The following is a 13,262-nucleotide window of genomic DNA, read 5'->3' on the forward strand; positions in this document are numbered from 1 at the left end:
TGCCGCGGGGTTCTCAGTAGCCATCTTTTCCGCATTTGCTTGAATCTAAGCTCTTTGGTCCATTTCCCCTCCCTCCCCCCCAACCCTCATACCCATGGTGAAGATGTTAAGCGTAGATGTTAAGTAATTGAATCAATGCTGTTAAGTTTTCACAATAAATGTAATTTTTTTTAAACGTAAACTCAACATTGAACTGTTCAAACCAATTTCGAACCTTTGGAAAAGCATGCCTGCCTAAATAAATTATTGCTTAGTATCATGATACTGACCAGTAATCATCCATCATTTGTGCTGCCGCACGGACTGCTGCTCTTGGCACACCATAAAATAGTCTTTCAATTGTATTGAGCCTGACAGCCTGCATTAAAAAAAAAAAGGGTACTTACATTTGTGTACAAACCATTTCCTCAGACATATCCGCCCTGTGAATACTAGCAAGCACTCTGTCGCATAATACATAAGGAAAAATATGCTACTACTTCGACAGCTGGATAAGCAGATCAGATCAGTTCTGTGAAAGTCCACAAGGTTGAAGTTTCATAAAAGGGAAACATTCTCATCTACTTGTAAGCACTACGAATCCACATAGGAGGCTGATTCAGGCCTCCTGAAAAGATACCTTTGCACTTGAAAAATTTGTACTGGTTTATGGATCAAACGCAGAACCAATGCCTCTTCGGGGTGGTTTCTTTACCACCTGCGCTAACCAGGAGGCCAGCAGGGGGCAGCATGAGGCCAAATTAACTCAGAGCGCACGAGCATTGGTTGAGCAGATGAGTTGCAGGGAAATCCGCAAGGTAGAAGTTTCGTGAAAAAAACAAAAACGAAAACAATTGCCATCCAGCTATAAATAGTACGAAACTACAGAGGAAACCCGTACAAGCTACCAACTCACTTTATTTTTCATTAGCAAGTTTTTAATGAAATTTTGCCATTTCACTGCCCCGTTATGTGCCATGCTGACCAGTGTGTTTGCAGGGTGAAGCCAAGGAGGCCATGACTGGCAAGAAGAAGAAGAAAAAGGACAAGAAGGCTGCTGCCCAGGATGAGCCTTTGGAAGGAGCTGAGGAGGCCAAGGAGCTCAAGGATGAGGCAGCTGCACCTGCTGCAGAGTCGAAAAAGGCCAAAAAGGTGCGTACGTCGCCTGCTGGTCACAGTTCCTAGCTGCTTTTACGGGAATGCAGCAATAGCGTGTCGCATTTTTTAGTAAGCACGGTAATTACTGTGCGACATGGTGGCACATCCCCCTTCGTCTGAAAGAATCTGGAAGCTGTTTCCGGCAATTTGCGTTGCCCGGCTGAGTTGAGGAGAGCGCACGAAGACGGCCGTCTCTCTTCTATAATGCGATACGCCAGCGTTTACATGCACCGCATGAGACGACTTACCCCTTCTCGAACTATCCTTTCCTGTTTCATCAATGCGATTCACTGTCCTAGTGCATTACTGCCGTTTGCATGAATGCGATGTGATATGCCACTTATTGCATTCGTGTACCACTCATTGTCACTGTGCCAGTGAGAGATTGTCTAGTAAGACTGAGGTACCATGCCAACTGCATCGAGCATCTTGTAGGAAGCTTGTCTGGTAGCATCTGAAGCAAATGTACAATCCTGGCAATGTTTGGCTACCCAACTATCCCTTTTTCTCTTTGCACTTTCAGAAAAAGAAAGATGCGGCTAAAAAAGAAGCTGAAGCCGCCCCTACTGTTCCCAGCAAGGAAACGACGCCAGTTCCTGCAGCTGGGGAGGAGCCTGCTCCTGCAGAAGGGGCTGAAGGTCAGTGGCACTGTTGCCTGTTTTGCAGCGGTAGCTGTTATATGCTCACTTGCCTAGTTGTTTTGTCTGCCAGGGTCGCCAGTGTCTGCCAGTAATCGTTGCAGGAATACCAAAGTGTTGGCAAGACATTTATGAAGAACTAATGGGTAGGGGGGGCACTGTTTCACATTACTATAGACGCAATTGCAACATTCTGTACCTTGTATATAAGCGTGATATGGCAATTTCGGGTTGTTTGTTCCTAATTCTGACCTGTGGTTCATTGTAAAAACAGGCGCTGAAGAAGAAGCAGGTGATGGTAAGAAGAAAAAGAAGAAAAAGGATGAAGATGACAAGAAGAAGCAAAAAAAGCCTGGCTCCAAGCAGGTCAGTGGATGCCAAGTTATTAGTTAAATCTCTAAGTGCATTGATACATTGCCCACCTTAGGGTAAAGAAGGGGAAAAAAAAATGCATAGTACTCATTTTACATCTGGATCATTCACATACATTTCTTTGAAGTAAAAGAAAAATTGGTGTTTCTGAGTGCAAGAAAATAAAGAGAAGGAAGGAAGGAAAGAAAAGAGAAAGGTAGTGGTAATAATTATACTTTCCAGTAATACTTCACTGTATGCTTTGTTATGAAGGTCATTGCTCTCGGCAGTGACCTACAATGGCATTTGTGCACTAGACTGATCACGGTGGTTTCCACAGCCAGAACACTCGCAACATTGCTAGACCTGCCTTTGTTGAATAGCACCCGTGATTAGTTAACCAGGCGCTCCTGCCTTGTTTCGCATATGAGACTTTGTCAAGTTCAAATAAATGGCAGTCACTGAAATTCATTCATTTGCTCATCTACTACAGGTGCCAATGATCAAATGCCGTGTGGTTGTTGGTGTTACACCCTTTGCTTGAGTGTATTTGCCAAAGTGAAAAGTTTTCATTTAATAATAATTACAATAATAATAGTCATCAGCCTGTCTTATGGCCACTATGGGATGAAGGCCTGTCCTATACCGTATTTTCCCGATTCTAAGCACCCCCCCTCTATTTTCGCGAAAAAATTGGGAAAAAAGTTTGCATGCGAATCTAAGCACCCCCCTATTTGTTAAGAAGAGCAGGTAACCAAGGCCGCCAAGCGCTCTTGCCCACTCTTTTCGAGTCGGAGTCCCGAGGTGGCACGGCCACCGTGGTGCGATCTCGCCGTACAGCCGAAGTGCAGAGGCGCCCGGACTCGTGACGCCCGCGAGCCGCGCAGACTCGTGACGCTCGCACGTAGCCGCAGCCGTCGGAGTCTCGAGGTGGCACGGCGTCCGCAGCGCGATCTCGCCGCACAGTCGGACTGCAGAGGCATGCGGACTCGTGACGCCCGCGAGCCGCGCAGACTCATGACACTCGCACACCGCGCGTAGCCGTTGCCGTCGGAATTCCGAGGTGGCACGGCATCCGCAGTGCGATCTCGCCGCACAGTTGGACTGCAGAGGCGCACGGACTCGTGACGCCCGCGCGCCGCGAGTAGCCGGAGCTGTTGAAGTCCCGAGGTGGCACGGCGTCTGCAGTGCGATCTCGCCGCACAGTCGGATTGCAGAGGTGCGCGGACTCGTGACGCCAGCGCACTGCGCGTAGCCGGAGCTGTCGGAGTCCCGAGGTGGCACGACGTCCGCAGCGCGATCTCGCCGCACAGTCGGACTGCAGAGGTGCGTGGACTCGTGACGCCCGCCCGCCACGCAGACTCGTGACCGCGTAGCCGGAGCCGAGCGTCACGGAGATTTTTAGAATCTAAGCACCCCCCCTAACTTTGGGCATCGCGATCATGAAAAAAAGGGAGGTGCTTAGAATTGAGTAAATACAGTATATTTCTATTCACCCTTATATTGCATCAGCAGAGTCCATCCTATGCAACCTGACTCATTGGACTGCCTAATCCTCTGCTGTCCTCAGCTGCATTACTCTTTCCTTGGCAACGCTTGTGTTGCTCTAACAGACCACCGGTTCTTTACATGACTTGCCCATTTTACTGAACAATGTTCGTTTATTATTACTCTTGTCCAGATTGCTGCTATTCAAGAGCACCTGAGGAAGCTAAAGGAGGAAGAGGAGAGAAGGAAACAAGAAGAAGAAGAGAAAATCAAAGCCGAGGAGGAAGCTGAAAGGTTGCGAGAGGAGAAGGTGAGATATTAGTTGCTCATCAAAGGCGAGCAACAAAGAAACTGTTGAACTAATGTGTACTGATCATGGACGTGCTTATTCTTCTGCTTTTTGGTGGCACCTGAAATTTAAGAAGTTGAAGTACTAAGCTGAGCCTACAAGTATATGCGAATTTTGCGTCGCAGGGCTGTTTCACGCTAGTGCTGATTGACATTGGCACTAAGTGGCACTTCGTTTCAACTGATCTGACTAAGCATACAGGTGTATAAGTTGTTTCTGGAGGTGAACTTTTTTTGCTGGTTGTGCAGGACAGTCTGTATAAACATTTGAGTGTCGTCGTGTATTGTTATTGGAACGCAATCAAACCAGTTTAAGCGAACTTGATAGTTCTGGAAAAGTGATTGTTGTATCAGTAGTTCATTATATGTGGACTCACCCTTCAAAACGCGCAGAAATTGGCGGTACTAGCTAGCATCGGCAGTTAAGATTCAACACCACTTTGGTCCAAAAGTTGAATTTTCAATACCTTCATTTTTGTTCCAGGCACTTTTCCGCATCTAACTGCAGGTTTCCGTCATATAAAGAACGAAATGCCGCAGTGTAGCTCTTTTGAAACAACACCCAGCTGGTTCCGATCACTTGCCATTTCAAGACTACAAGCGCATCTGCCACCATTTTTTCTTTGAGAGCTTGTGATATATTTTACTATCAGCGAGGCACGAGTGGATTCTGTATACGATAACAAAGGGTTCTAGTTGGCTGGAAGCAGAAATTACTGTGGCATGCCAGCACTTTGCAAAGGTCTTGCCATTACAGAGGCAGCATTGGCCACATGCACGCCGAGAGTCTTGCGAAGGTACTTTGTTTATGTAGCTTCGGCCGAAAATGTGTGACGTTCAAAAGGTCAAACGCCATCACGAACCGTTATCAGCAACAATGTAAACGAAGCATCAGCGAACCGTAACCGCCGACTCTTTCCAATTTCGCGTGGCAGCAGTGTGTCGTGCCGCATTTATGCTGACTCAGGCTGCCTGAATATCGATTACAATGCTTGAGCAGCCGTGGTTCAGATTGGCCCAAATCATCCAAATAGCATACATAATGTAGCGCACGTGGTGCTGCATGGATAACTACGCAAGAAATAGAGTGCCACCACTGTAGCGTTCGAGATTGCATGCGGTGCCACCAAGGTGCTGCAAGGAGACTTTGCACTAGTGTGCCGCCGTCGTGGCCTTTGAGATCGGAGGCCATGGCCGCCGTACTGATTTGCCCTGAAACATGCTGGAGACATGCCTTGAAGGCACGGTTACCCTAGCTATACCCTAGCATGGTTGAAAGCAAGCGACTTTCCTTGCGGCTTCTCAAATCCGCACACGGCGCTCGCTCGTCTTGGCGGTCAAATCTTCGTCACGGTCGGACTGGGGTGGGGGGCTGCACTGCCATGCACGCAGTCTGGTCACGCTTCTGTGCTTTGGAACTTCGTGTGTTCCCTCCTTTTACAGCAGCCAGGTTTGAATTGTACATTGTAACACTATGGCGCTTTTGAAAATGTTTATTATATCTGGGCGCAGTTTCAATTGGCACTGTCGGAAAATTGTAAATCCTGTGAAATGTGGTCGTCGTAACCAATAGATCGTTATATCGGGGATCGTTATAAGTGGGTTCGACTGTGTACACACAGGTCTCTCACCCCTCTTTGGTGGTTACTATAAGGAATGCGAAAAAATGCTGAGTCATTATGTATGTGCAATAAGTAACTTGCTGACATTTCCATGTTATGTGCACAACTACATAACATGGGTACATGTATGTTATGTTTTTAGTGGAAACAGACTTGTTAAACAACCTCTGTATGAAATAATGAAATTCTGTCGCATCATCTGGATTACTGCGAGGCGAACATTACGTTCATGGCAAATAGCTGTGTGACATTAGCTAATTAACTTTGTAGTTATTCACTTTAGAGCATGCTTCAATGCATAACAGTAATGATGTCAATAATCTTGCACAAATCCTGTGCTTACCACCAGTTTCGAGAGAAATGGCCTCAAATTTTTTGTGTGAAATGCATAGATGAACAATTCTCAGTAGTGGGAAAAAATGAAGTGTGATGCATTCTTTTATGATTGTTACATTTTCTCTTGAAATTGTGCTATGGTGATGAAGTCATTCTGTGGTTTCTGGCACATGTAGCTGAAGCAGGAGCAGGAGCGCAAGGAACGCAAGAAGCAGAAAGAGAAAGAGCGGCGGGAGCGTGCCAAGGCTGAGGGACGGCTGCTCACCAAGGCACAGAAAATGGCGCGGGCCCGCATGGAGGCCACGCTTAAGACACTCAAGGAGCAAGGCATAGAGGTGCCGCAGATAGGAGAGAAGAAGGAGAAGACCTCGCGCACCATGGACCGCCGCAACAGGAACCAACGCAAGAAGCCTGAGGAAGAGGAGAAGAAAGGTGGGGGTTACATGCGAGAGAATAATGCAGGGACACAATGCCCTGTACACTCGAATCTCATTATAAGCAACTTGAAGGAGAAGCACGAGTTACTTTGTTATATTCATTATGCAGCACAACCTCTATGATTCGTCCCTCATTAATTTGGAAAATCGGATAATTCGGACTCGTTCTTTGGTCCCGGCAGGCGTATGCATTATTTAGTGCAATAAAAATATCGTTAATTCAGGCGTATTTGGCCACACATTGGTTAATTCGGACAAATCTCAGAGTGTGGCGAGCGCAGAACGCCACAAATGTGCGACGCAAAAGAGCAAAAACGGCGTTAGTGTCCACCGAAACGAAGCTGCGGAATTCGCATCGCCATAGTTATTAGTGGAAATTGTACGTAAACGCCAGAACGCTTTGTGCCTATTTGTGCCTTTAAGGGGGGACGCGGCTTTCGCATCGCGAAAAATTGCTAAAAAATCGATTTTTTGAAAATCAAATTTTCAGTTTCTATAACTCTTATTCTATCTGATTCCGAAATATCATCACTTAAAACCAAGTAGAAGTGCTCTAAAAAAATTGTTGTATCAGCCAAGGTGCCGAAAAATTTCGCGGAAATCGCGAAAGAACGGCGTTTTTCAAGCCACGATATCTCCGGAACGGCGCAGCCGAGCGCCGCCATCTTGGTCTCGTTGGAAAGCGCATTTCTCCGTCTTCAAATTTGCCGCTTCAGCTATCTCCTCCATACAGAAACGAGCACACAAAAAGCCAATGATTGAAGGTCTTGCCGGAGCCACCGATTGGCCGCGCCCGCCACGTGACTCCAGCGCGGTTCGCCATTGGTCCGGTGCTCGCTCCGTGACGGCGTCGTCTGCTCCGCTTGTTGCGGTCTCCTCGCGAGCTCCGGACAGATTCCGTAATCTCGACGAGTGTTAAAGCGGGCGCTATGCGGACATCGCAGTAGCGTGGCCGATCTCGCTTTTTGTGGACGTCTCAGACCCGCGGCTAGGCATTCCGAGCATCGGCGACGCGGACTTCGCGACCAAGCTTCGGGCACGGAATCCTCGGACACGAGGCTAAGCCTTTCGCGCGTAGGCGCCTCCGACTCGGCGATCAAGCACATCGCGCGCGGACTTCTCGGATCCTTGCCTAAGCATTTCGTGCATCGGCGCCTCCGACTGCGCAACTAAGCACATCGAGCGTCGACTCCTCGAGCCCGCGGCTACGCATTTCGCGCGTCGGCACATCGCTCATCGAGAGTCGACACCTCGGACCCGCGGCTAGGCACTTCGCGCGTCGGCATCGCGAGCGTCGACTCCCCGAGCCCGCGGCCAGGCATTTCGCGCGTCGGCACCTCGGACTGCGCGGCTAAGCTAATCGAGCGTCGACTCCTCGAGCCCGCGGCTAGGCATTTCGCGCGTCGGCACATCGCTCATCGGGTGTCGACTCCTCGGACCCGCGGCTAGGCACTTCGCGCATCGGCACCTCGAGCGTCGACTCCTCGAGCCCGCGGCCAGGCATTTCGCGCGTCGGCACCTCGGACTGCGCGATTGAGCTCACCGAGCGTCTATTCTTTGGACCCGCGACCAGGCATTTCGCACATCGGCACCTCAGACCCGCGACTTAGCACATCGCGCGCCGACTCTATTATCGTATTGCCACGATATCTCGTACCAATACCTAACATTCCACCCCTTCATAAAAAGAACCTCATCATGAGCTCTGTTCACTAGGCCACTTTAGCTGGCACAGACACCTGGCTGCAGAAGTGAGGCATCATACAAAAGTACAGGCTGGAAAGCACCTAGCAGCTGCATTGCTGCCTATCTATCAGTGGCTCTCCTAACATCCATAGCCATTGTCAATGGAAGATGATCCAAAAATTCAGTAACATGGTCGATTCTATCAAAAGAAAACAATGCCTCACTGACTGTACTAGAGACTGCTATCAATGAGGCAGTCTGCAGGTACAACGCTAGAACTACTGTATATTTATGCCCACATAGTTCTGCACCTCACTTGGTTTGAAACCCAGGCACCATGCTCTTTGTAGAGCAGCAGTAAAGATTGCCATACAAACATGAAAAACACAGAACAAAGGCACAGCAGACCAGAGGCCACATGTCCAAGAAGCCCCACATCACAAAACACATCAAAGATGACAAATTTGGTGCATTTTAGAGAACTGAAGAGAAGGGGAAGCTTTGAGAGCCGTTTTCTCAAAACTGTTTTTTCGCCTTTCTGCTCAGTTTCTGGAGCTGATTTCTTCGTTACCGTTTAGCCTATTTTGATTCTGTTTTTTTGTCACGTTCCTTGGACTACAGTGCAGGTCGAGACAGTCTCGCATTTTTATCTTGACTTTTTATAAATTTATGGTGTGGCTATTCGTTCACTCCGAAAGTGTGCTTGGTGCGAAGGTAACTTCAAAAATGACTATCTAAAAAATTTATGTTGCGAAAAAAAAAAAGTAAGACTGTCACGACCTCCAGCACGCATTGAGCTATGCATTCAATACTCAACGAGCCTTCCATCATGTTTTTTAAGCTCCCCAGGCCCTCCAGAAAGTTCAAGAGAGAAAAATTCTGCTCAATAAAATTTTCTCAAGGTATCACTCTGAAACTTTTATGGAAGTATCAGGGAGACATTCTAAACATTTGTGCCAATTTTCATCAAAATCCATGAAGAAATCGGGAAGTTGATTTTCAAAGCCACGTCCCCCCTTAAAGCCTTTATTAATCTGCCGTGGTTGCTCAATGCTTATGGTGTTGGGCTGCTGAGCGCGAGGTCGCGGGATCGATTCCTGGCCACGGCGGCCGCATTTCAATGGGAGCGAAATGTAGAAAACACCCCCGTACGTAGATTTAGGTGCATGTTAAAGAACCCCCAGGTGGTCAAAATTAATCTGGAGTCCCCCACTACGGTGTGCCTCATAATCAAATGGTGGTTTTGGCATATAAAACCCCGTAATCGAATTTTTTTTAAATTAGAGACTTTGTTCTTTCGTTTACTGCTGCGTATAGCACTGCGTTGACCACGTGCTTTTGTGGCTGCATAGTCGCCACCCATGATTGCATCGATAGCGGCCGCGGTTTCATCCGCAGCGGTTGCGGCAGTAGTTTCGTTTTGACTCAGGGCAAAGCTGTCGAGGATGAAGAGCACCGTCTGCATCGTGATATGTGGTGACCTCGTGACATTGGCGAAAAAATGATCGGGATGCATGAAAAGCATGTCTCAGATGAAGACGCGTGCCGCGGCCGTGCTGTGGAGGAAGTCGCGAGCACTAATCAGTCACAAGATGACGAGAATTGCGGCTTCCGCACTGCTTTTGTACGAAATAGAAACAGGATTTGCCGATTCATTCAGTAAATAAAAGCATGTTGACGTAGTAAGCATTTGTTTATTGTTTTCTTGATACCCACAATAATTCAACATTCAGTTACATATTTTGCGGTGTGTGAAATCCGAATTAACAAGATTTTACTGTCAATTATTGCCCTTTACTGCAGTATATACGTGTTTTTGCGCATATCACCTGCACCGAAAATGTTTTTAATTTACTAGTAACATAGGGGTACGCTGCGCTTTACATTCAACTGGCCGAAATCGAGCATTTAAAGCACATTTGCCTGGTTCTTTCATAACTCATTGCAGGCACTCATTTTGAACCTGGGAGCACAACTGATATGTGGCCTAGTTCCGGTGACATGATTGTGTAACTTCCATTGTTCGCATGGCAGGCGCTGCAGGTGCACGCCTTGTTCATCCGCCATTTTTGTTCATGACAGAAGATTCACTGACGTGTTTCTACTTCTGCTGTCCATTTGCTCTGGCGAGCAGCTGTACATTGAGCTCAGACATGCTCCATCTAGCTCCAATCTTGAGCAGGCTCTGCATCATAGCGATTTGAATTGGAAGGCCATAGGAACCAGCCAAATGTACCATTAGCCAAATGTACCATCAGTGGATGTGCCTCATCATTGGATGACTCTAGTCATTGCTTTTTAGCCACAGGGGTCCTGCAAGGGTGTAGTGCGAAGGAAATGTCCACATTGCGTGATTTCTATACACCACCAAGACTAGTCCTGTGCACTTCACTATGTCATTCATTACAGCCACGGTACGGCCCTGGGGTTGAAATTTGTTTTTAATCATTCAAACTTTGTTTCTTATGTTTATGTTTACATACAATCAGTGGAAAACTTTGAAAACACCCCATCGAACTTCGCAGTTCGAGTAACATGTTATTTTTAAAAAATATTTTTCCCTTTCAACACTAATGAGGGAAGTTCTACTGCTGTTGCATCTCTCTGTTCATTCTTTTCCATTCCTCTTGCATGTACCAAACACATCTTTGTCACCTTTACAGTGGACGAGACGGTTCCCCAAGTACAGCTGGAAATTTTGGGACCAGACACCACGGCAGCCACTGAGCAAAAGGAGATGTCGCCCACAGAGCCACCTCCAGAGGAGAAGGAGGATGTGAAGGATGCCTGGGACGAGACCTCGTCTGAGGAGGAAGACGACGAAGAGGAGACGATTGAAGAGAAGATGAAAATGGACATCAAGGTTCAGGTCAAAACTGAAGCTCCCAAGAAGGCTGTGGCCCAAAAAAAGGCCCCCCAACCTGCCAAGAAGCGGAACGAATCTTCCTCTTCCGAGTCTGATGACGACGAGTCCTCATCTGAGGAGTCCTCTGATGAAGACAGCAGCGAGAGTGAGGATGACAAGTCTCATTCCAAGGAGAAAGTGATCGCAAGGCTAAGGGTGAGTGCTGCCACTTTATGGTGCCTTGCGGTAAAATTTAAAAGGATGCTAAGGGAATGTGTGTCATATTGTTAATTACTCCTTTCTGGTTCAATGATTCCTGTAGGATAATTCCACATTTATAAGGACTATCCGACATAGATAAGAACAAAGGCCGAAGTGAACAAAACTGAACCGAAAAAAAACATTTTTAATGCAGTTAACTACAGAACATACTTTATTCAATCCATATGCTCATTCGTCATCAAAGACGAAAACCGCACGCAAATTGTCAGAATCCTTGCCTGGGACAAATGCTTCATCAGTGGTGCCCAAGACATTTGTTATCCAGGACTAACACTGTACAGGGTGGCGCAGAGCCAACTGACATTTTTCAACTAGTGATATGTTATATACGGAATCAGAGAAAAAAATAAGTAAAAGTGTCTGTAAATACGACCAAGTATGCCATTTATTTCCCACCGATTACAAGGTTATTTTTTAAAACTACATCAGGCACATGGCCTCAGTCTACATCAGTGCATTGTTGCAAACGTTTCTTGAAGTTGTCGTACACGCGCCTCCATAGGGCCTCATCAATGCCGGCAACTTCGTCATCAATGGCTTGCTTGAGTTCTTGAATACTTATGATATGCCTCTGGAACACACGGCCTTTCAGGAACCCCCACAGGAAAAAGTCTGGTGCACTGAGGTCGGGCGACTGAGCTGGCCAAGCGATTTTACGAACTACAGTCGCCAACCGATTTTATCGGCACTTCGCGGGGACCGAAAAATAGTCCTAAAAACTCATTCGCCCCAAAAAGAAAATTTATTAGGCTTAGAGTGGCATAAAAAAATCTCTAATAATGCCCTGCCTCATACTACGCTTGGAAGCGATCAGATGTGTTTGTATTTGCGCAAGGACTGACGTCGTCTTCGCATACAGTCAACAAGAGCGTCACTCCATTGACGATCTCTGTTAGCAGAGCTTACCATGCAGATCGAAGAAACGAGCCCCGTTACTTTGCACCACTTGGCTCTCGCGAAGGCACAGGAGGTGGCGCCGATCACACAAATGTGATAAACCCCCTTACATGCGAAGCTGCACAAACATACACAAAGATGCAACGTCTCCGAGGCGCACACACCACGTGCAAAATAACAACCGAAACTGGAAAAAAAAAAAAACATTGCTAAGTGCTTATGACGATAAATCGGTCTCGAAAATGCATTAGCTCTGTGGGAACCCTGACGGTGCATTTATGAAGTCCGGAATATCCAACAATTCTGAATTTTTGAAGTCCGAAAAATCGGTCGGCGACTGTACAGCCATACTGTTTAGCGCGGTGTGGGCTGTTGCTCCATCCTGCTGGAAATACAGATTTTTAGGGTCAGTGCCAAGCTGTCGTAACTTTTGTTGAACAAAGCCTTTCAACATAGTCACATAACGTTCTGAATCAATGGCCACTGTTTGTTCATCATTTTCAAAGATATACGGGCCTACAATTACAAAAGTAGCAACTCCACACCAAACGTCATGAAATGGCCTCCCCCCTCTACCATTCCCCCTCCCGCCAACCACTACAAGCTATCGCTGCGGCGCACTATTCACATTTGAAATGTGAAAGTTGGCTCTGCGCCACACTGTGTGCAAAACTTACTGCTGCTATTTCGCACTTTGCTTTATCCACTGCTGATGCTGCTGTACAAAGCTTCACATAGATTCAAAAACATGATTTACTGAGAAACAATAGAATGGCTATTAATTTGAAGCAAAAGAAAGGATGTCTACATTGTGAAACACGACCCGGGTCCCGCACTGATTTTCTCTCTTGAAAGGCACACGCCACTGTGAATTGTTCTTACCTTAACATATAATTTTAAAAATATTGTGTCCCGCGACAGCTAGTGCAATTAGACTGTGTGCATTTATTATTATTTGCAGTTGGTTATTCACTGCTAGTATGTTCCTGCGGTTTGTCAATTACGATGACGTTTCACAGCAAGCGTCAACTTTTCATTCTGACAATTTTTTTCTTTCTCCCTTTTTGCTTCTTTCTCAGAAACTAAGAGAGGAAGCTGAGAAAAAGCGTACAGTGGACAACCTTCGGTCACCGGTCATTTGCGTCCTAGGGCATGTAGACACGGGCAAGACAAAGATTTTAGACACGGTGAGTTC

General features: G+C 46.8%; 1 protein-coding gene across 1 annotated transcript in view; it reads left to right on the top strand.

Annotated features, from left to right (window-relative positions):
* LOC119449718 (eukaryotic translation initiation factor 5B-like) overlaps positions 1-13,262 on the top strand; it is a 36,103-nt gene that overhangs the window by 5,164 nt on the left and 17,677 nt on the right. The window contains 7 exon segments of the mRNA XM_037712955.2: positions 979-1,131; positions 1,661-1,775; positions 2,050-2,141; positions 3,808-3,924; positions 6,097-6,352; positions 10,707-11,104; positions 13,147-13,254. Coding sequence (XP_037568883.1) covers positions 979-1,131; positions 1,661-1,775; positions 2,050-2,141; positions 3,808-3,924; positions 6,097-6,352; positions 10,707-11,104; positions 13,147-13,254 — 1,239 coding nt within the window.

This window comes from Dermacentor silvarum, chromosome 4, assembly GCF_013339745.2.
Source record: "Dermacentor silvarum isolate Dsil-2018 chromosome 4, BIME_Dsil_1.4, whole genome shotgun sequence".
NCBI classification, from domain to species: Eukaryota; Metazoa; Arthropoda; class Arachnida; order Ixodida; family Ixodidae; genus Dermacentor; species Dermacentor silvarum.